This window comes from Pteropus alecto, unplaced genomic scaffold (genome assembly GCF_000325575.1).
Source record: "Pteropus alecto unplaced genomic scaffold, ASM32557v1 scaffold76, whole genome shotgun sequence".
Lineage (NCBI taxonomy): Eukaryota > Metazoa > Chordata > Mammalia > Chiroptera > Pteropodidae > Pteropus > Pteropus alecto.
Window position 1 is genome coordinate 24,622,855 of NW_006443138.1, and position 24,559 is coordinate 24,647,413.

Genomic DNA, 24,559 nt, shown 5'->3' on the forward strand with positions numbered 1-24,559 from the left:
TGCTGTAAGATACAAAATATTCTTTTTTACTGGGCTAACTAAACCAGGAAATTTTATTTGTATTTTTTTATTTTTCAAATAAGTTATTTAAACAGTACACTTGCAACTAATATAATACTGTATGTCAACAGTAATTGGAAAATAATAAGTAAAAATAATAGTAAACAATATTAAGTAATATATTGTGTATAAAAATAATTTAAATAAGAAAAAATTAATAAATTTAGTTAATAAAGAAATTTAATAAGTATTTATAAATATACTTAGATATATAATAAATCTCTTTGCAATAATAATTTTAAAATATTTTAGAGAACATTTTCAACATAGCAATCAAAAGAGAAAGATTTTCTTATTGTCCAGGAATTGAAAATTATCAAAATCATTCATAATAAAGTATTTTGCATTATCTAGTTTTACCACAACAAAAAAATTATTATTTGGCTATATTTGTTTAAAAGACTAATCATTAAAATAATATTTACCTGAGCTTCTCGAAGTTTTGCTGTAGTGCTTTGCTGAAGAGCTTGTTGTTCTTGATGCTGTTGCTTTGTTTTATCTAATTGATGCTGCAGTTCTGTGGAATTTGTCACTTTTTCCTTCAACTTAAAAAAATGAAGACTGTCAACTGACAACTTAAAGGCATAATGCTATCGTTCCTAAATATCTGGCATTGCTTCAAATCTCCCAATTCTCAAATCTGAAGAGAAAACTAAATTCAGACAATATATAAAATCAACCTAAGAAGTAGTATCTCGTTATTTATAGAAACTTAATATTATGATTAAGAAACTATTCCATAGAAATAGACTCTCATCCTGAGAATAAATTCTTTCTCCAGGTTGGCATTTACTTTATTATTGTTTTTGTATACTAATATGATCAAGGAATTACATACAATTTTTTGTAACAATAATCTAAATATAGTATTCATGTTTGTTTTATTTTTTTCTATAACAATCATAATTATCACTTATTGAAAAGAATAGGATCATCTAACATACCTAAGATTTGCGGTCTAGAAAATCTGTAGCTGAAACTACAGATTTTAGCTCTCAATGTTTGTTCGATTCTAATAAAAGACATAATTTAATGATAACTTTTACTTTAATCTAATAATAGTTACCATTTTTGGCAACTACACCTTTAATTAGGAAAGCAATCAATCGTATGCATAATTTCTAAAAGTGTGAATCCTTAAATGCAAACTCAAAGTTTGTGTGCACCAACTATGTGTCATTAATGATCCTCATCACCATTCATTTTTCACTGTTTTATTAGGAAATGGTCCTTCCTGGGTAGGAAGGCTCATCTTTAGCAACCTGACAGAGGTTCAGTCCCAGAATTTTTCCTGCCTAAAGCTGAAAGAATAGTATTTGTGTACATTTTTTTTTGAGAGTTTTATATAGTCACAACAAAATGACTTACTGTAATTAATAAGTAGGACGTTTTTATTTGGGAGACATAAATATTACAATTTAAAGTTTAAAAAAATAACTGTCCAATTAATTAAAGCTTTAGACAATGAGAAGCCTAAACCATAACAATATTCGAGATGCCTCAAATCTATCATTACATTTGCTAATATAAACTCATTTGAAATGATAGCTTACCTGTTCTTCTAAACGAGAAAGTTTGAGTTGTAGATCAGCCACTTGTTGTTCTTTATCCATCAACTTTTCACTTGAAAGCTGTCTCTGTTCCTTCAGCCTGCCATGAGCTTCCCCTAGTTGGCGCTCTGTCTCCAGAAGTTTGCCATGTAACTTAAAAAATATATATATATATATGTATATATAAATACACACACACACACACACACACACATGCACCATCACTACTACCACCTATTTTCCAAACAATGTTTAGCTTTTTTCCATTATAAGTATAATACCATAATTTTCATAAATTATGGGAAACCTAAGATCCAACTGAATTTGAATCACATAAAATTATAATTAAACATCACAGTTTCTGGTTTTCTTGCTCTCAAAATACAGTGAACCAGAGGAACTTGCTTGGACATGAGTACTGGTCACTTGAGAAACTTAGAACAATAAAATTAAAATTAAAAATTATGACACTCAGGGCATACTCAGACCTATTTCACAGTATATTTTAAAATATTTCACAGTGATTCTCATTGTTTTTCCATAGTTATGCACTCCTGCAATTGACTTCTTACATTGATTACTGAAGAGACCACAAAGCATTCCAAAGCCCTCAAAATTGTACGTAATTTCTAAATAAAATAGAGAAAAGAATTTTTTTTTAATATTAGGCAAACCTCATTCACTAATTCTAAAATTGCCACCCAGTTAAAGCTAAAGGAGAAATTTGACCTAGAGCTAAGAAACATCACTTTCTCAAATTCTTTTTTTTTTTTCTCTCTAATATCACCAGAAATAACAGTTACTTTCTCCTGGGTAGGGGGAGCTTCCATTAAAAAAAGATAAAAGTTTGTATTCATTTCTGAAGAATTACTGCACAAGTGCTGGGAGTGTAGAACAAAAAAGAGTTGCATGGAGATAAGGACACAGGACATTGAGCAAAAGCTCACACACCAAGAATGTTCTGACACACCATCCTAGAATTTTACCTCAGCAAAATTAAAAATTAATAAAAAGCATTCTATATAATTGCTTTTAATCAAATCTATTCTTGTTAAATCTTAAAATATTAAGAATCTATAGCCTTTGTGTTATATTTATACTTATATGCTCTATACTTGCACATTTCTCCATAAAAATTCATAGTTGGCAAGGAAAAAAATAAAGTTTTATCAGAAAAGTGGACACCCACTATATTCTCATGCTATGAAAAAACTTTTGGCTATCAGAATATATCCTATCTTTAATTTTTTAAAAAAGTTACTCTCTAAAGTAAAATGTGCTTCTCTCTATCTAAAACAGGAATCAATAAGTTAGAGAATCCATTCATCCTTGTCTTTAGCCAGTACCCTGTCATCTGTCTCCTTTATTTTCTTCTTTTTTAAATGCAGTGAATTAACACTATAATATAACTACCCAACCTTCTCCTCACTAAAAGAATTAGGCCCAATCCTGATATGTGAAAGCAAAGCAGGCCTTCAAATTAAACTTATATTTTAAGTATCTAAGTATTTGCTTGATCTCTTACAAAGAGGCATCACCCATGTCTAGTTCCTAAACTTGCTGGATAGGGATCTCCTGATATCATTGTTAATATACAGATAATCAGACTTCTCCTCTAGAAATTTACACTTAGTACATTTAAGCTGAAGCTGAGAAATCCATGTTTTCATAACAAGAATCAGATGATATTTGGATTCAGGAAAGTTCAGAAATCGTTTGCCAAAAAACAACACTTTAAAAAGTCGCAGTTTTCAATTTCAACTGCACAGTACAATGACATGGGAAACTTTTAGATATACCAATGCCCAGGCATATGCCCGAGATGCTGATGTAACTGGATCAGGGTGAGGCCTTTGATACTGGTAATTTTTTAAATTTTCCCAAATGATTCTGATGTGCAAACAGAGTTGAGAACCACTGAATTAAAGATAACTATTGCTCTAAAGTGAAGATTTACTAAAGGGAATTAAAAAAAATATATGTATTTTTTGTAACTTTGTCATTCATTATTGTATAATTCCTTATAAATCCCTCAACTATAATAAAGAAATGATGAATCTCAAATCAAAGCTACTCAAGTATGGAAGCAGGCCAAAATCACTTATACAATGATGCCTATACCATTTTAGAGTAAATATTTTAAAGAAAAATAGGTTAAATTAAAAGTAAAAATAATACATATTGGAATTATTACTAGAATGGTCTACCTTAAAGTCACATTTTGAGGTGTACATATACATGCATATGTTCTTTATTAAATTCAGCTTTGTAAATGTAAATATATAATTCTTTATTCATTATATTCCTAATGATGTTAACTATGTATCAGGCCCTATTTTACATGCTTCACAAATATGAACTAATTTAATCCTTATAATAACCCTATGAAGAAGTTTCCATTATTATCCTCATTTTATAGATGAGCAAACTGAGGCACAAATTAAATAACTTGCCCAGGATCACACAGTTTGTAGGCCACAGAACTAGAATTCAGGCAGCTAGTTCCTAAATCCACACTGATAAACCACTATGCCATTCAAGATGGTATGTTAGATAATTTTAAAAGTTAAACTGATTGCATCTGATCTTTTAATTATGTAACAAATCACTATATGCACATCTGTGGCTATTTTAGAAGTGTTCATGAACACAAATATGAAGAATATAGGCTACTTTGTTTTCAATTCTTTTGTTGACAATTGCCAGCTATCTAACTTTGTCAGCACTGAAACGGATACTTAGTATGATACAGTGGAGAGTAAAACAAATCCAGTTCATGCCTATACACTTTAATAAAACTGAAAAAAAGTTTAAGGTGAGGTTCACTTCCATTCTTCCAAGAAATATCTACTAAAAGCCCTAAGTATACAGGCTGATAGAATACAGAATAAAAAATTCCTCACACTAAGGAACTCACAGTCCAATGGGAACTGTAGACAATATGGAAGTAAACAAAAAACTAATATACGATACAAAGTGTTGTAAAAAGGAAGGAAGAAGCAGCTTGCTGAAATAAAGATAAGGTGTAGAATATATGGAAAACAAGCTATTAAACAAAGTGGTCCTGGAAGACTTTGTTGAGGAAATAAAGCCAGCTTTGTGAAGAACTGAAATCAAGAGCGCACTAAAAAAAAAAAAAAAACACAGGCAGAGGACCTGAGGCAGGAGAGTACTTAAAGTGTTGGTGTATTTGAACTCAAAAGAGACCAACATGGCTTCACAGAGGTAGGAGGTGAGTTTGAAGACATAGTGTGGGACATACCATATACAGAGACTCACATACCAAATTAAGACATTTGGTTTTGATTCAAAGTGTAATGTAAAGCCACTTTAAGCTGAGTATTAAGCAGAGGAATAAAGTGATATTCTTCATGTTTTAAAAATATGTGTCTGTCTTCTTGACAGAAAATAGATTAAGGAGGTCACTAGAAGAAGGTAAACAGGTAAGAAGGCTAATACAGTAGCCCAGATCAGCAATGATGGTGGCTAATGTTAAGGGTGTAGCAGTGTAGATGAAAAGTAGACAGGTTTGAGACATACTTTGATGGTAGAATCCAGATAGCATGCTGAAAGAAAGAAGATAAATGGTATCACTTCAAGGTCTTCAGTATGACCTCTTTATTTTGTACAGAACTGTGACTAAACCAAATCCTTACATATTCAAGTCTTCATATAAAAATATCTGTTTAAGTTGGTTCTCAAAAATTCCTGATGCCTGTCCGCTCACTGACAACCAAATATAAAGCCCAAATTTCTCAGCCTGCTATTCAAGATCCTACATAATAAAGTCCCAAATGTTCTTTCTAGTCACAATAGTCCACTCTTATTGCACATACCCCATCCTAAGAGCAAATCAGTGTCCTTTCCTGGTTCTTACAATACTTTCCTGCCACTAGCTTACTCTGGCTAATCCTTCTGCCTGGAATCCCCGCCTATCTTCAAACTGCTACTTGCCTAAACCTATCCAATATTCACAATTTCAAGCACCACTTCTCTCTCATACAAAGATTTTACTGATCATGTAACTGGATAAAATAATTATATAATATGAAGTACTATGTGGGGAAGAGAACAGGAGAGGAGCTCTTTCATGTTCTCATACTATATAGGATCTTTTACTACAATTCTCATGTTCTTTGGTACAGGATAGTACTTGCCTTATCCTCAATGAGATTTACATAATCATTTAAGGTAGATACTGTGTCCTTTTTCATTTTTGTATCTCCTAACAATAAGGTATAGTGTCTTTTAGAAACCATTAATGCCCAATTTCTTTACTTGAACTGAGTCATTTAATTTATTTTTCTTATGTAGTGATATCCCCAAGCCTCTGTTTTCTTCCATTATGAATTCACTTACTCACTAAAACCTTTGCTGTTTAACAAGCAATGTGCCAGGTAGTAAGGATAAAAAATAAATAAGACATGGTCTTTGCATCCAAAGAGTTTAGTCTAGTGAAGAAACTTGTATGATAATATAACTATACTGTGGTAAGTGAAACAATCAAGATATGTACATGCTTAAGCCATCTTTATTTTTTTGTGGGGGGGAGAGGATGGTGCAGTAGAAGTGACATTGTACGGAAAAAGATTTCTAGAAAAGTGACAAGTAAAATTAGTATTCATCAATGAGAAGAAGAATAGGAAGACTATTTCAGGTCAAGAAGAAAGAATTGAAGACACAAAAGCAAGGATCACTGCCATTTAAGGGAAAATAGTTGAACATTATCAAAAAAGTAGTTGAGGACTTTATTTTTCCCAAAATTTCCATTTTTCAACCAATTTTTAATGTTATCTATAAAAAATAAAGTACATAATTTAAAAAGTAAGTTAATAGCAAAGTCAAAACTTGCATTAAATTTTATCTGAAGTACATTATTTACCTATAAAAAATAGTTGCTAGGACTAAATGTTTTCTTCTTTTAAAATATCTAATTTTTATACTATTGGTTTAACAATAATTATATTTTGAAAATTGAGTAACAAAAAAAAAGATGAGAATTTTTAAACTGAAGAATAGTCAACAATTTTTATTAATTACAAAGCCAATACCTGCTGAGTATCTACCATGTGTCAGGTATTATCTTAAGCAATTATATATATTAATTCATTAACACTTTACAACAATATTATATGATAGATACTATCATTTCTTCCTCTTCTTAAAAAAACTGTAATGAAATGAGATCTGACTCAATGCTACAGTTATGAATAGTAAGTTAATTTTGTTAAATGACAACTTTTAATAAGCTATATTATGATCAAATAACTATCAAACACGCTAAGAAGAAACCATAGGAGGAATTACAATTAGTAAAAGTCATATCTCTTACTTGATTAATTTCACTTTGGAGTTGTAACCCATGCTGCTCCTTTTCTTCTCTCTGCTGTTGTAGCTGCTTAAACTCCACCTTAAGATGCTGGTACTTGGTCTCTACTTCTGATAATTCTTCTTTGAGTTTTTGAGTAGCTTCTCCCTTTTCACCTAATTCTGCCTGTATTCTCTGCAGTGAGGTTTCAGATGCAGATAATCTTGACTGAAGCTGCTGACAATCTAAGTCTTTTTGATGAAGGCTTGCTTGTATATTCTTTTTACTCACACATTCTTCATTATGTTTATCTTCTAACTGAGTATAGTCGAGTTCTTTCTTCAGCAACTTTTCAGTCAAGTTCTGAAATATCAATTTAACAATTTTTCCTTTTCTAATATTTTTAATTATTATAATTATTCAAACAATTTTTAGAGTAGTACCATCTCCTCTTAAATGTTTTAGTCAATATTATAACATAAAAACAGTGAAAATATTCTAGCCAAGAAGAGCTAAATTATTACATACTAATTATAATTTTATTATTGGTCCACTTGACCAAACTCTTAACATATTTTGACATAAAATCAAAACCCTAAAATCTGCTAGATTCTTTAGAGTAAGAATATTTATAGTCTCTCATTTGAGTTAAAAATTAAAACTACCTCCTATCATCAAAAGTTACTTTGAACAACAATATACTATGGCAATTCTGATTTCTGGCTTTGCAACTTCATAGTTGGTAAGAGCTTAGCATGACTAGATCACTATACTAGTATGTCTGATCCTACTCATTCCTGATCTTTGTTCCTCTTGATAAAGACTGTTTTTAAGAGTCACAATTTTAACACTAACTGAAATTTCTTTCTAAGTATGTAAAAATAGTGATCTAAAAATGTCACTTACCTGCTTTAGATTTTGTTATTTTACTCAGTATTATCGTATACTAAATATAAAATGATACTTCCAATCAAAGATCTGAATCAGCCAGCCTAATACAATGTCAAAGTCTGATCTCAGTAGTTGTTACAATTAATATTGGACATTTTAAGTCAACATATTTACACATAAGACATAAATTAGGATTTTGACTCAATTCTGTAAGAAAGATAGCCGAGATAAGAAGGCACTATAAGCACCTGGTGAGTCAAACCATGGACATTTATTATACTCACTTTTTATATTCAGTGTGCTACAAGAGGGTAATACAGAAATAGTAGAGGACAATCAAAGACTCTGGGCTTTTAACAGACTATAATCTAAATGAAACATACACATAAAAAAAACTTCTAAGAACGTTAAAACATATTGTGCAGCAAAATAGGATTAATACAAAAGCTGAGTCAAATTTCTTAAGCACATAATTTTTTAAAATCAAAATGAGCAAAGTCAGGTGGAGCTAGCTCGTAAGTTATGATCACCTAAAAATAAAGTTTGAGCTTGGTAAAGTGGTGAGATGAGTTAAGTAATAGATATACATGACTCATGCCATCTGCTCTATACAAAAAGACACAAAAATATAAAAAGACAGAAAGGAACAGACAAGTTTTATGTGGGGAAACAGCAAACACTATTGTCCCCGCAATGAGAGTAACAAACCTAGGTACCAAGGAGGGAAAGGCAGCAGTAACTTGTGTGAGAAAAAAGGCAGTAATATAAATTGTCAAGTAAGAATATAGAAAAAGCAGTGCCCAGAAAGATGATGTACGTATAGATGAGAGACAAGATGAGAGGAATCTGAGAGGTAAGAAGAGTAACCAGAGGTTTATAGCAAAATTAGCCTGTGTGCTTTGACCAACCAACAGAAATTTTTTTTAAAAAAAGTAGAGTCAAAAGATTAGAGAAAAAAAAAATAATACTTTTACGTCAAACTATATGATAGGAAAATTCTCTTTATAAATATTTCCTGTGTTACTAATTAGTAACTCAAAATCCTTCTTGACATAATTTTACATTCTCTCTTTCAGAAAATAACATTTATTTTAGAATTTAAATTTAAAATTTTAGAAGCTAAATTAAGTTTATTCATTGATCTATAAATGTGTCGCATCTTTTTAAAAAAAATTGTAGAGTACTGAATTTCATAAATGCAACCATGCTCACAAATACTGAGAACTTGGGCAAGATATAATTTTAAAACATTCTACAAAAATGAAAGCTTCTAATAAGTTAGTGAGTCTTCTTCCCCAAAGGCTTACTTATAAAGTTACCAAGTAATCCCACCAGTTCTATACATAAACGCCCCTCACACAGCTTAACCCTTTAAAAAGCAAAAATACATAATATTTGCCTGTTTAAAATTCACCTGTCCAAAAGTAATTAATCAAAATCTACCTGCTTTATTATACAGATGAGAGACATTGAAATTTTCTTTAAAAGAACCTAAATCACTTTCTTTTTAAAAGAACCTAATCCACTTACACTATATAACTTTTATATACAAAAGGCTAACTATATTTAGTAGTATAAATTTTTCATTCTTAATATGGTCTTCTCATGGAATCAGAAGCAAAATAGTATAATGAATACATGGCTTTTGAAGATTGATTTTTTTAAGTATAGTAGACTCCATTAAAGGAAATAATAATGGCATGTTCATTTCTCCATATTAGTCCTTACAACAAAATATGAAATAGACATTACTATCCCCATTTTACATACGAGGAAGCTACAATTGAAAGAATCTAATATGACTTTGCCAAGTGGCAGTCACATATTATGATTTTTAGTCCAATAACTTTTTCACAACACAATTTAGACACTCAGTGTGAGTCAATTTGTGCTCCCCCAAATATATCCTATTCAAGTTTATATTATAAAATGAATATTAAGCCTAACTCATAATTACCATTTGCTTAAGCAAAATTCTTTCCTTCCAAATGTCCAGTCCTCTTTTGTTTTTTTCACCAATTGCTCTCTCAACGTATTTTCTTACAGAGTCAATTTCCCTGTGTTAGGCTCCATCATTCACTTGCTACTTGCCCAGGTAATAAGAATGAATGCAAAAAAAAAAAGCATTTTTTTTTAATACTTGATAGCTAACAAAGTGGTTTCAGGGGTCTCATCTCGTTTGTTCCTCAAAACAGCTTGGGAGGAAGAACAAATTGAACTACTTGCAGCACTTCAACGCCTCATATTTTGTGTTCTTACACATTCCCATGTCTTCTATATCCCATATCTAGTTCTCAGAATGAAATGTCATTAGCCCCTCTGCCTTGTGAAATGCTCCTTAGAATTCTTAAAGACTAAGCTGAAAAGACTTTGGTCATAAACATCTACTGCATGTACACATCTTGGTCAGTTTCTAAAAAGCAGACCACCAATCCTGGTAAACTGATATAATTACTTTGGAAAATAGTTTGGGGTCACCTAGTAAATTTGAGCATAGGCATAGCCTACAACCCACAAATTTCACTTGGGAGTATATAACAGAAATTCTTGCACAAATACATGAGATTTGGATGTGAATATTCATAGCTGCAATATTTGTAATAGCAAGGAAATAGAAAAACTGTGAAAAAATAAGAAGTACATATGGATCACTTTTATTGCATTCTAAAGAATAATATAATTGCCACATGGAAAAGCATTTATGTATTTGAATTATAAACTAAGTTAGTTGCTTTTTTTCATGAAACATCAATTTTACTAGAAAAAAGACAGACGAACTGTGATTATTCATACTTGGGGAGGAAGAGAACCTGTCACTTCAAAGAATAGAACTGACAGTATTTGCTGTCAAGGGTAAAATTAAAGCTTTCAAATGGGGTTTAGAATTTTGGAAATCTTATACCACCATGAGCTTGACACTTCCTCATACTTAAAGTCTATTCTGAGATTGATTGTAATATTGACCAATGTGATTGTTTTTATATTGTACAATGAAATGTGTAAATATTTGCAGGGTTTGCATAGCTTAGTGAACCAATATTTTCCACATGACTAATGCATGATGTTACAAAATCATGCACAGGAAAGATACACTCAAAAGGCAAGATAGAGAAATGAATTTTAATGTTACAAAGAACAAAAACCACACTGATATGGTCTGAGAATCTACACTGTAACTTTTGAGAAACTACACTTTATCTAGTTTCAGCATAGTATCAAATAAAAATAGCAACAATTATCTGAAATGACTATTAAGATATCTTTCTTTTCCAACTACATATCTGTGTGAGACTGAATTTTCTTCATACCCTTCAACTATATCATAACAGATGAAATGTAAAAGCAGACTGAGAAGCCATCTGTCCTGTAGTAAGCTACACATTAAGAAGTTTGCAAAAATGTAAACCACCACCACCACTATTCTTTGTTTTGGAAAATGCAGTCACTTTTCATAAGAAATGGAATTCATGTAAATATTTAATGTTAATGTTCTTTTAAATAAATACTTTAAATTTTGTTTTAATTTCTAACATACATATCTATATGTATGTTAGATATAACCCGCCCAAAATAAAAGCACTTTGATATCCATAACAATTTTGAGGATGTAAAGCTGACGTGAGATCAAGAAGTTTGAGAACTGTTCTCCAAAGCATAAGTAACAAATTACCCCAAAACTTAGCAACTTAAAATTGTATCTATTATTTCACACAGTTTTTGCGTGTCAGGAATCCAGAAGCAGCTTAGATGAGAGGGTCCACTTCAGGGTCTCTCATGAGGTTGTAGTAAACTGCGGGCCAGACCTGCATCTCTGAAGATTTGACAAGAGTTGGAGGATCTGCTTCCAAGCTAGGTTGCCTGGATGTTGTCAAAAGCCTTAATATTTACTACCAATTATGTATGTGTTATGTACAGTTGAGTCAGCTCTAACTCCTGGCGACCCTATGAATGAGTGATGTCCACAATGTTCTGTCCTCAGCTGCCCTGCTCAGTTCCTACAGACTCATGACTGTGGCTTCTTTTATGTACTTGATCCTCTTTTTTCCCTTCTACCATGTTCTTTTTTTCTTGATTTTTCCCTTGTTATATTTCATCAAAATATTACATTCAAGTTATTAAAGCAAAGACAACATATTCACCATACATTTGAATATACAGGTTTAATAACTCGCTATTCTCTCACCACCAAAAAAAGTAAAGACATGGGGGGGGGGCGGGAGTATTAATATCATTATCTTCCCTGCCCCAAAACTAATATTATCTGCTGTTCATCTATAAAGAAAAAAAGTGGGAAATATTAACGTTACAAAATACAAAATAAAGAAGAATGTTGGAGGCCTCACACATCCTGATTTCAAAACTTATTAAACGCTACAATAGTCAAAATAAAGCTTCATGATATTGGATTTGGCAATGATTTCTTGGATATGAAACCAAAAGCACAGGGAATGAAAGTAAAAATAAATGGAAATACATCAAATTAAAAACTGTGCATCAAAGGTGTGATGTGATTTATAATAAAAAATATACATTTGGTTTTCATCCCCATTTCTAGAACAAACTCTTAAAAACCTTGGCATCTTCTATATGGTAAAAGCAATAAAGATGTCTTTTGTTACTCATAACAAATCCCTTTCAAACATCTATGATATAATCCCTTTCAAACATCTATGAGTTTATATTAATGAGGTGATTTTTTTTTTTTTTTTTTGAAAGCTCCTAATGATAGGGACTGGTTGCCAGGGGAACTAACCAAGATTAAAATTGGAACTTTCAGTCCCACCCACCACCTCCAGGTTAGGGAGGGGACTACTGGCTGAATTAATCACCAATGGTCAATGATTTAATCAGTCATACCTGTATAATGAAGCCTCCACAAAAACCCAAAAGGACAGGGTTTGGAGAAATTCTGGGCTGGTGAACATGTGGAGAGAACAGAGAGAGCATGAGAGCTCGGTGCCTTTTCCCACATATCTTGCCCCATGCTGCTCTTCCTCTGGCTGTTCTTGAGTTATAGTCATTCATAATAAACCAGTAATCTAGTAAGTAAAATGTCTTCCTGAGTTCTGTGAGTCACTTTAACAAATTACTTGAACCCCAGGAGGGGGCTGTGGTAACCCCGCATTTATAGCCAGTAGGTCAGAATTACAGGTAACAAGCTGGACTTCCATTGGCATCTGAAGGGAGCAGCCACAATATTGTGAGAATGAACCTTTTATCTGTAGGATCTGATACTATCTCCACATAAGCAGTCCTAGAATTGAGAAAGATTGTCAGATACCCAGCTAGTGTCACAGAACTGTTGTCACTGGGACCCTGACACATCAGTGTCAGAATATTTATTAAGCATAGAGGAGACATAGGAGGAGTGTTTTTCCTTAACAAAAAGATGCAGCAGAGTGAAAAGGCAACCTAAGAAATGAGAGAAAATATTTGCAAATCATATATCCAATAAAGGGTTAATATCCAATCAGAAAGAACTCCTACAACTCAACAACGAAAAACCAAACAACCTTATTGAAATTATATGGCCAAGAAGCACATGAAAAGAGGCTCAACATCCTAACTATTAGGGAAATACAAATCAACCATGATGAAATAACTCATTAGGATGGTGACTCTAAACACACACACACACCATACACAGAAAATAACAAATGTTGACAAAAATGTAGAGAAATTGTGGAATCCTTGTGCACTGTTTATGTGAATCTGTGTGCACTGCTTATGGTAATTTCTTCAAAAATATGAAAGTAGAATTACCATATAATCCAGCAATTTCGCTTCTATTTACCCAAAAGAACTGAAAGCAGAGACTCAAAAAGATATTTGTATACCCATGTTCACAGTAGCAATATTCACAACAATCAAAAGATGGAAGCAATCCAAGTATCCACCAACAGATAAATAGATAATATGATATATACATATAATAGAATATATTGAGCCTTAAAAGGAAGGAAATTCTGACACATGTCAAAACAAGGAAAATCTTAAGGACGTTACACTAAGTGAAATAAGACAAGCACAAAAAGACAAATACTGTAGGATTCCATTAATAAGTTACTTAAAACAGTAAATGCGTAGATATAAAAAGTAGAATGGTGATGCAGAAAGTGGCAATAAATGGGGAGTTGTTTAATGAGTACAGAGTTTCAGCTTTGTAAAATAAAGAGTTCTGGAGATTAATTGCATAACAATGTCAATACTTAACACAAAAAAAATACAGTATAAGTCACATTGTATTGTACCTCTATGCAAATAACATAGACAAGATTAAAATTTAAGATATATAAAATCAATTCACCACAAATGTAGTTTTTAAATTCTCACCTGATTTTTTTGTGTTAATTCATTAACTGAACTTTTAAGTTTTTGTAGTTCCTGCACATACACAGCAACTTCTTGGGGGCCTTTGGCAAGTTCACTCCTTAGCTGGCTTATTGTGGCCTAAATAAATAAATAAACAAACAAACAAATAAACAAATAAAGCAAGCAAGCAAACTAAAATGAAAAAGGAAATGGAAGCATCCAAAGATTTTAAGATTACATAAATTTTTGTCATTTTTCTTAAATTGAAATAATCTTTTAAAATTTCAGTTTGGTTCTTTATCCTGCCATCACACATCCTTTTTGGCTAAAAAATTGTTTTTAAAATCTATCCAAAATACACAATTTAATAATTCAATAATACATGAAATGAAAAGTTGACATCCTACATTATGTGTCTGAAGTAAGCATCAAACTGCAAACTTGAATTTACTGGCTTTGAAATTGTATTTTAATCCTCCTGAATTTAAAGAGGATATGCAGATTAAGTCTACATTTTCTCCCCATTTCTATAGCATAGCCTTTTCTTTTTATTTTAGAAGCATGTTAAATGCAAACATACAAAAAATCACCTTGAAAGGTAGTGAATCATATTTTTGACTGTAATGGAAAGTATTTGTCCAAAGAAGTTACCAAATGGAAGTTATATACAGTTTCATTAAGCTGCATCACTCTATGATCAGGTACAGTATCTGTACATGAATTAGCTGTAATGTATTTTAACATTTTTAATAAAAATTAATGTCATTTAAAAATAATAAAAAAGAAAGCTAAGGTAAGCAAAGATCTTGAAAATATAGACTCCCTATACATGAAAGCTTCAACCATTAGAAAGACTAAGCATTGCTTTCAAAGTATGGTTTCCTGTGACATTAACAAAAGAACTTTATATTTCTAATATTGCTTATTGGATTTATTTTTTATTTTTTACATTCCTAAAGTTAAAATTATTTCACTGTCTATACTCTTTGTTAGAAATTAAACTTTATAATACTAATAAGACAAATTAAAATTTTTTTCTTAATAAACACATCAGCAGTTACCTACATTATATATTATAAATAAATACTTTCATCTTCAAGAAAGAAAACTTAAAGAGCTATTAATTTATTGTGACATTAACGCCAAGAGATCTTCTGCTACTCCTCTTTTGGAAACTCTTCCAGAATGTGTGGCATTTTTTTTTTAAAGGATTCTCCTTGGTAGTGTATCTTCATCCACTTACAGTGGCTTTGGTTTTAAGTTTTGGAAATCACCTAGTAAACAAGGTAAGCAATTGAACTGAAATGATCAAAAACTTCGGCTTCTTTGATTTTAATAATCATAAATTAATGAAGCTAGCTTTTTGAGTGTTTTCCAAACTGGCTTAAAGTCAATTCAAAGAGGTTTCAAAATGTTTTTAAACTGACAGCATGTCTTGAGATAAGTCCATGGCCTGACCTTTTATGAAAAATATTTGTGTAAACAAACCAAATCTGATACACTGAAAGGCAATTGGTCACATTACTTTACAGTTATACCTTATACAGGATGTTTCAATATAATATATAACATACACATACTTCAAAGAAAGAAATGTTTAACTATTCATGTATTTGTAACTGTGTTCAAGTTAAAGGCATATCTTAATACCTTCTGTCTTAAATTATGTGACCTTGACATAGATAACACAAATATAGGTATTGGGAGTTTATTTCAAATTGCTACTTCTAACAACTTGGAATCTCAGAATCATTTTCTGTTAGTAACATTAAGAATATTAACAGAAATATTAGGAATAATTCAGCTATTTTAAATTATTATGTTTTAATCATAAAGCACAAATGCTAACTTATCACAAAAGAAAATAAATTATATTTAAATTCCTACTTATAAATATCTTATCAAAAGATTTAGCACATAATAAACAGAAATAAATAACTATACATATTAAAATGCAAATTATGAGTATATTTCATTAAACACCATCATTCTACTTGAAAGTTTGTAAGCTGTAGTAAGCCAGGTGTAACATCTCTCTAGTGTCTATCTTGCTGATAAAGTCCAACATGTAAAAGAAACTAAACAAGGAAAATGTAAAGAAAATATATTCAAAAATATCTTGTTATATTTTAATTTTTAGATATGTTCTTATAATTTTATAATGTTAACACCTAAAGAATTGAACATTATGTGTATCATTTATCCTTTGTACACTAAGTATGTATCTTTTTTAAAACTAGAATTTTTAAAAAGAAAAATACAAGCATTTAAATTTTTTAATTTACACAAGAAAAAAGAAAAACGTGTGAAGAGCATACAGCAAAAGGTACACTTTAATTATGGGGAAGGGGATGGAGGGCAGTGAATTATAGGAACTTTAACTTTCTCTATTGCACATAATGCATCTTTAACAATAATCAAGTATTATGTTTATATTTGGGAAAAAATAAAGATTAAAGAAAGACAAAATTTCCTAAGAAATAAATACATTCTCTGTTCAGGTATCGCTATAGTGAAATTCAAACAAAAGTGGCTCTCTGCACTAGCCATCCTATCTTTCCTCCCTTTTTTAACAGGTCAAGCTCACCTGTGCCTTGAAGGCTTCAGCATTGCCTCTTATTGCTCCCAGCTCTTCATCCTAATTCCTGCTTACTTCTCACACATACCCTTCTTGAGGAGACCTTGCCTGATCACTCTATCTAAAATTGTCCCAAATTATTACCACCTCCACTGCTGTATATCCTGTTTTATTTTTCTTTATAGCATTAATTGACTTTCTCCTCCCCTCACTTTAATTCCCTCCCCCCGACTTTAATTCCCTCTCCCGCCCCAGCCACTTCCACCTCTGACCTACGAATGTTGCCATCTCCCCTTAAAAACTGGATCTCTGAAGGCGAGGTGTTTCCTCCCACATGCTCACAGCCTGGCACCCCCAGTGTACTTGGGGGGCCTGACGCACCAGGTATGGTCCATGGCTCCACCTGGGGTGAGAACCCAGGACCTTCTGCGTGTAAAGCAGATGTGCTAACCACTATACTACGGAGCCACTCCTTAACTGACTTTCTATCATGATTTGGTTAACTTATATGTTGTTCAGCTTCCACAAAGAGATATAAGCTTTATGAGGGCAAGTACTCTTGTCTTATTCACTGTTATATTCCCCACACCTAAATAGCTGCTGACACATAGACATTCAAAAAATACCCACTGAAGGAATGAGTGATTCTGTCTCCAAGGAGCTGATAGATATTTGTCCACTGAAACAGTACATCAGACCCTATAAACAGTTTGTATTCCTTGAAGCCATGTTATTGAATTAGACGTTTAATTTTTACTAAAAGACTTTAAATTACAAAATAATTAAGGAAAGATATTTCAAGCAAACATCCTGCTAGTAATTTAGAACTATAGTTATTGTCCTAATATTCTACTACTCTTAGTAAATAGTCATTTAAATATGGTTGAAAATTTGCTTGATTAATAAAAACAAAAATGAGCATATCTTTGAAGTTCTGAGATTGCCTTAATACACAAAACTGCCATATGATGATAAAAGTATTATATAAAAGTATTACTAATATTAAAAGCCTTCCAAAAACACATTACCTCAAGTTTAAGCATCTCCATTAGAAAGCAGAAAAAAAAAATAAAATGATGGATGAAAGGTGGAAAAGAAGACTGACAAAAATACACATTGAACACAATAAAATAATGTCAAAACACACTGCTAAATCTGATCTCTTATATCAGCACATTTTTAAATGTTCTCTTTAATAACTCTCTCAATAACTATGCTGAGTGTAATAATACTCATTCCATGTCTTTATCAACAGTTTAGCCTTTAAATCTGGGATTCAAATGAGTTTATTTGGAATACAAATAAGATACTTAAAAAATAATTTCCATTAAAGATCATACTAAATATAAATTGATTACAGCTTTGATATTTTCAAAAATGTAGATTTTTAATATTTTTTAAGCTTTAAATCTTAATTTCTGATCTATAAAATAGTTTAATTAGTGTTTATGAAGTGCTTTCAAATCTTTTAGAATGAGATATTTTTCTATATTCCCTTCTAAAATATCTAGATTCCTTCCCCCAAAAAAACTGTCTGTGAATTCATAAGGTATATATTTAATGAAAGTAATGAAATATAAGGACATGTTTAACAATATACACCAGATTACATATCTTCAGCCTCAACTAAGAATACCAAATAAACCACTGGATTTTTTTAGCTTCTTTAATTCCTATTAATATGCTTTGTTTCTGATGTCAATATTTAAGTTCAGTAAAGTAGCAATATAGAAAATAAAATTTTTCTATTAAGTTTTTAAGTGCTATAATTTACCAACACATTTAACTGAGAATAAATGGAATTGAATTTTAATAAAATACATGCCATCTATTTAAAAAGTAAGCAGAAGCTAAAAACGAATAGAGTTATAAACAAATAAATGTGATGGAGTATTCAAACGTTAACTTTTTTACATATAAAAATGGTATGAGACACAAATCAAAAGTTACCTTAAGCTATACTCAATATAAATATTACAATATACAATATGGCAAAATATAAAAAGTAATAACAGTATTAGGCAAGATTAATAGCACAAATTTACTTTAAAGGCAAATCATCAGACCACCTAAAATGGAAGATAACATGATACAGAAAGAAGACAGGCTTTAGATAAGACCTGGGTTCTAACCCTAGCTTTATATTAGGTGTATGACCTTGCACAAGTTCAGATTGAGCCTCAGATTCCAATACAGGGTTAAAAAAAATAAATGGGACCACATATTTAAAGTGCCTAGTGTAGTATCCAAAACTAGAGGTGTTCAAAAAGTAAGTTTGTTTCTAATAATAATATTATTCTGACTCTTATGTTACCATTTCCTAAAGTTGTTCAAAATATTTCAACACAATCTGGAGTCTCAATCACTATATATTTTTTAATTAACTAAAGAGTAAATATTATCTATGTTTTACTAAAAATATAATTAAATGTCAAATCACCAATTATTCAGCAAGAATAAATCCCTTTATTTTAAAACTTCCTTTAAAACACTTGAATATAAATTTTATGAAAATTTGAAAGAAGTTAAGATGTAAAGAATGGACTTCTAAATCATTTTTCTTCTTTCCTAGAAATATCTTTCCTAGAGGAAAAAAAAAAGTCATTCTCTCCTACAGTCAACCCTGTTGACAAGAGGACAATGTGGGAAGACACTAAATCCTATCACCCCCAATCTTTTATAACTCTAGTTATAATTTTTTCATTGTAAATGACCTCTTCTCATTATATATCAGGGTACTTTAATCTACATGAATAAAACTATAAATTTATAAAAATCTTCATATGAAATTTGGCATAATTTTTAAATAAAATATTACTCAAAAATATTTTTCCCACATATATTTTTCCCCAAATACAAGTAAATATATAAATTTCTTCTCCTTGTTCAAATTCTACTTGTATAACAAGTATAACTCCATAATTCTCAGCTGAAAAAGGTCAGGAAGGATTGCACTTTAAAATAGACATTCTAAAACTACCATTACTGAGATTCAATTCTAATCACTCTATTGATTTGTTCTGAAATTTCAAATAACATTAAAAAAATTTTTTAATTAAAAAAGTATAATTATTTTAATTTGAGAAATACTAGTAGGCAGGCAGACTTAAAAGTAATTCTTTTTTAATTAAATTTATTGGGGTGACATTGGTTAACACAATTATAAGGTTTCAAATGTACAATTCAATAATACATCATCTGTATATTGCATTGTGGGTTTACCACCCAAAGTCAAATCTCCTTCTGTCACCATATATTTGAACTCCCTTAAAGCACAAACATAAATGATTGGATTCATCTAGGTTTAAGTATTTCTACTGTACCATTATCTAAATGGGATTTTTTCTCATGAGACTTCTTTGATTCGGCCTCTCTCGATTACACATTAGGAGCTTTTAACTGTCTCTGTTAAGTTCATAAACTCCCTGAAATTATTTGAAAAATTATGGGATTATATGTTTTTGGGCTACAAAGATCACTTTTGGGAAATCTGGACCTGAAATTCATAAACTTTAACATCCGAAATGTTAAGCGTCATAAAGCCTCACATGCTTATGTATGTTATACCTATAAACTTTTACCACTCTCCCATTGATAAGACATAAGAAGAAGAAAAATAAAAGATGGCATGGGTTGTCAATAATATTTATACTTCATTGCTCTTTAATATATTTCTAAATATGAATAGAGTGGCTTTTAGATCACCAGCTTAAAAACTCTAAGACAGAAATACAAATTGAAAGGTCACTATAACTTTACTTTTAAACTGGAAATATGAGAAACAGAGGTCCACATCACATGGAAGAACTTAAGAACTACAAACAATAGTAGTCATAACAATATCTCCTATATAGTAAAAAGGATGAAGGCTAGCATTTTTCTGCAAATATATTTATTACATATCCCAGAACTTGTTATATGTTGACATAATTATATGAGATTTACAGCCAGTCATGTCACGTAAGAAATAGTAAAAAGAACTGAGACTATTTATTTTGAAAGAGAAAAAAATTTCAGTAAATATGAACGGCCTTCAAATGTCTCATGAAGGAAAGAGGTACAATTTATTTTGAGGAAAACTGGAACCAGTGCATGTAAATTACAGGGAAACAAATGTCAACTCAATGAAATGGCTGATTTATAAAGAAATATGCACCCATATACCACATAGAAAGAGTTGTAGAACACTTATTGGAAATGCTTTCTTTACCCCGACCTAATTGAAAGAAATTCAATTACCATTTACTAAGTAGCCTGGAGCACATTTAATTTTAAACATCGTCTCTACACAGTATTCATCATTTATTAAATAAAGCAATACTCCTTTACCCAACATTCTTTTCTAAGTGTCTAGCAACATGAAGCAAAGAAAAAAATATTGACTCTCAGACCATAATGACTATATAAAAATATTATTCAGAGCAAATTAAAAAAAGCAAATACTGTTTTGATAGGTCACTCAAAAAAAATCTCAAACCCTGGCTTCTCTCAACAGTATAAACAAGTTAATACTGATCACATTTAAGTACACCGAACTTCATTACCTCTGAGTTAGCATAATCTGCTTGTAACTTTTTGCACTCATCTTTGAGTTTTTCAGATTCTCTCTCACGTTCCAAGGTCATGTTATCCATTAGTGTTTGAACTTGGACCAGTTCTTTCTTTAACACAGCAACATCTTCTATACCAGGTCTCTGAAGCTGTGAAGCAACAGATGTTAATTAAAAATTACAGTGAAAAACTAAAATAATATATATTTTAAATGGTTTCACTACGAAGAAATCAAAATGAAAATGATCTTTAATATCGATTATTAAACTCCAAATATCAAACACTAATTTCTCCCCTCAACAAGCCTCTCTTCATGACACTGTATCTGATTCTTAACAGTATTACCATTCAAGGTACAAAATAGCAAATTCACAATTACCCTTAGTGCTTTCTATGCTTTCCTTTCCTTCGTGAACTATACTCATTGGTCATAACAATCACTTGATAAATGGTACACTCCTTCATTTTCTATCTTAGGAGACAGGTAATAAAAATGAAGAAGGAGCAGATGTAATTAAGCATAATTAGTGTTTGTTCCAGATTGAATATAATTGATTCATTTATTCATTTATTTATTGGATGCTAAATAAAGGACAGAAATGAATCAAGGATAGACCCAAGGTTGTTAAGACTGGGGAGATTTACGGTACCAATGACAGAAACACAGTTATGGAGGAAAATGATGACTTAATGTTACACTTGTTGAATTCGAAATGAAAGCTATAAATGCAATCAGAAGTATCCTAAGGTGTAAGGAAAGGTCAGGATCAGAGATGCAGATATGGAAACTACTAAAAAGACAGATGATATTAAGATAGAAACAAAAATGTTAAAGTAGTAAATTATGTATCAAAAAATTCTATTTTGATCTTAAAAATCATGTATGGTATATACAAAGGTGGTAGAATTACAGGGAATTTTTTATTTCCTCCATTTTACTCAAGCTATACTTTAAAAATTTTTTCATCAGAGTATGTATTTCATTTTATAAAGGTACATATTCTAATAAATGGTTTGTAAATTACCAGTTCAGTCTTCAGATCTTGAATTAGAATTGCCTCTTTGTTTAATTCTTCTGTCAGATGCATCACTTTTTGTTCAGAAGCTTCTCGAAGACTCCTTTCTTCATCATATTTTGACTTTATATCTAATTAAAGATAGTTATATGTATTCGTTTCATGACATTAAAAACAGTTTTATAACTGTACACTGCAGTGCATATCTGTATATCAATTCAAAGTCATATTCCTTAAATAACCATAAACATATTCCTGTACACTGCAGTGCATATTTGTATATCAATTCAAAGTCACATTCCTTAGATAACTATAAACATATATAATAAAAGTATACTTCTGATTACATTAAATAAACTTAATATAATCAAATGCTTTTGTCTATATAAATTCTACTACATACCTTATTTATATAGACAAAAGCATTTGATTTGCATATAAAATTTTACCTAAAAGTATATAGTTTAAAAAATAATAATATACGTAACTGATAGTATAACAAAATATTAAATCCATACAAGTATTTAACATCTTCAATATGTTACTTGTTAAACTTTAAGATACTCCAAAAGAAAATTCATTTTTTCTAAAAATCAAGAATTCTAGAAAAAATTAGTCCATTGAAGAAAAGAGGTAGGAGGACAATCAAAATAATTGATATAGCAACTTTGTTATTAAATTCCAGTAATCACCAACATATTCTATAACAAATGCTTTATCACTAAAATACAATGTTTATTTCTAGGATGTATAATAGCAAAAAGGTAATGAGACTGATGCATTAGCTAAAAATTCTTATTGAATTTACCTGCAATTTCCGTGGCAAGTTGGGCTGCTTTCTGTTCAAATAAGTCTTTCATTTGCTTAATATTAAAATTTTCTGTTTGAGCTTCTTCTAACTGTTGTTCCAAAGACTGTAGTTCTACAAAAGATATAGTATTTATTCAAAAACAATGTTAATTTTCATTTGCTAAATTGTTATTACTTATATCATAATCATTGCAGTAGTAAAGACAATCAACATGTCTACTACCAATTACAAGTAGAGTATTTTCTCATTTCAAGAATTAAGCATTTCTGTTTCATTAAAGAGACAAGTCATAATTTACAAACATGTAAAACAAATGAAAGGAATATTTAATATCACATTCAAATAATCTATAAATATTTATTTAAAAAATTCTTTTGATTTCATACTTCACAGTGATTTTCCTATTATATCTGCCAACTGACCAAAAAGGAATATATACCGTTTCTCTCCTAAAATTTAATATAATGTGAAATAAAATTAGAAATGGTTAAAGAACAATCAAGGTCTTAAATAAAATAATTAAAACATGCGGTCAATTTCTAATACTTCATTCTCATAAAGAGATTTCAGAAGGAAATTAACCTCTAAATATAATTTTGATTATTCACTGAGCATTCCTCCAGTTAAAGTCAGTTATGAAGATACTAGTTTCATCATTTGATTTCAAGAGAAAAACAGTACATCATTTCTTGATGTAGATTTAACTTTTAATTAAGCAAACATATTAATGTAACTTTCCAAAAGTTTATTTATAATTTCAGAATATAATGAACTAAGAAAATACAAAGATTTTAGTAAAATGATTACACTATAAAGTTCATAGGTAACAAGCACTGTAAACTTCAAATATGATTGTTATCTTCACTATTTTAGAGCCATAAAAGTATAACCACAAAACAAAATACGTATACCAGGCATAAGAGAAAAAAGAAAGAAAAAAGTTAAAAGGACAGATGAGATAGAGAACAAGAAAAATGAAAAAAAAAAAATCTGCTTTTAGTAAAGTTACCTGCTGATGAATCTACCACCAATCCATCAGGTTTAGATTCCTCAATGAAAACAAAAGACATAAATAAATGTATTAAGTGAAAAAGACAATACTGTTACAATTGCCAATGTTAACAAAATCTCTGAAAGCTACATTCTGTCAGATTTTGATGAAAATTAAGTTTTTTCCTGATCACATTCTTCCAGGTCTCTAAGGTAACACTAGGCAGACTGGCATAATAATTTAACTGCAGCTCACTGGTTCTAAGAATGTTTTTATGTTAACATATAAGAAATTACTGTGTGTCATGTAATAGATAGCATCTTAAATTCCATAAATTCAGTAATAAATATAAATTATTAAAAATATAGATTCTAAATACTTAAGTCAGCAGGCAACATTCAATCCTATAATATTTGAAAAGTTATATAAGGTAAATATGCCATGGAACTACTACTACTAAAAAACTGGTTTTAAAAGCATAAATTTTTAAT

General features: G+C 30.5%; 1 protein-coding gene across 3 annotated transcripts in view; it reads right to left on the bottom strand.

Moving 5' to 3' along the window:
- The window catches only part of EEA1 (early endosome antigen 1), a 104,982-nt gene that overhangs the window by 45,068 nt on the left and 35,355 nt on the right, over positions 1–24,559 (bottom strand). For all 3 annotated transcript variants that reach the window (XM_006923826.3, XM_025040949.1, XM_025040950.1), the window contains 8 exons: positions 24,087–24,126; positions 23,075–23,188; positions 22,276–22,397; positions 21,244–21,399; positions 14,143–14,259; positions 6,943–7,281; positions 1,614–1,763; positions 486–605 (listed from right to left, as the gene is read on the bottom strand). In XM_006923826.3, the coding sequence (XP_006923888.1) occupies positions 486–605; positions 1,614–1,763; positions 6,943–7,281; positions 14,143–14,259; positions 21,244–21,399; positions 22,276–22,397; positions 23,075–23,188; positions 24,087–24,126 (1,158 nt within the window). The remainder of the gene's footprint in view (positions 1–485; positions 606–1,613; positions 1,764–6,942; positions 7,282–14,142; positions 14,260–21,243; positions 21,400–22,275; positions 22,398–23,074; positions 23,189–24,086; positions 24,127–24,559) is intronic.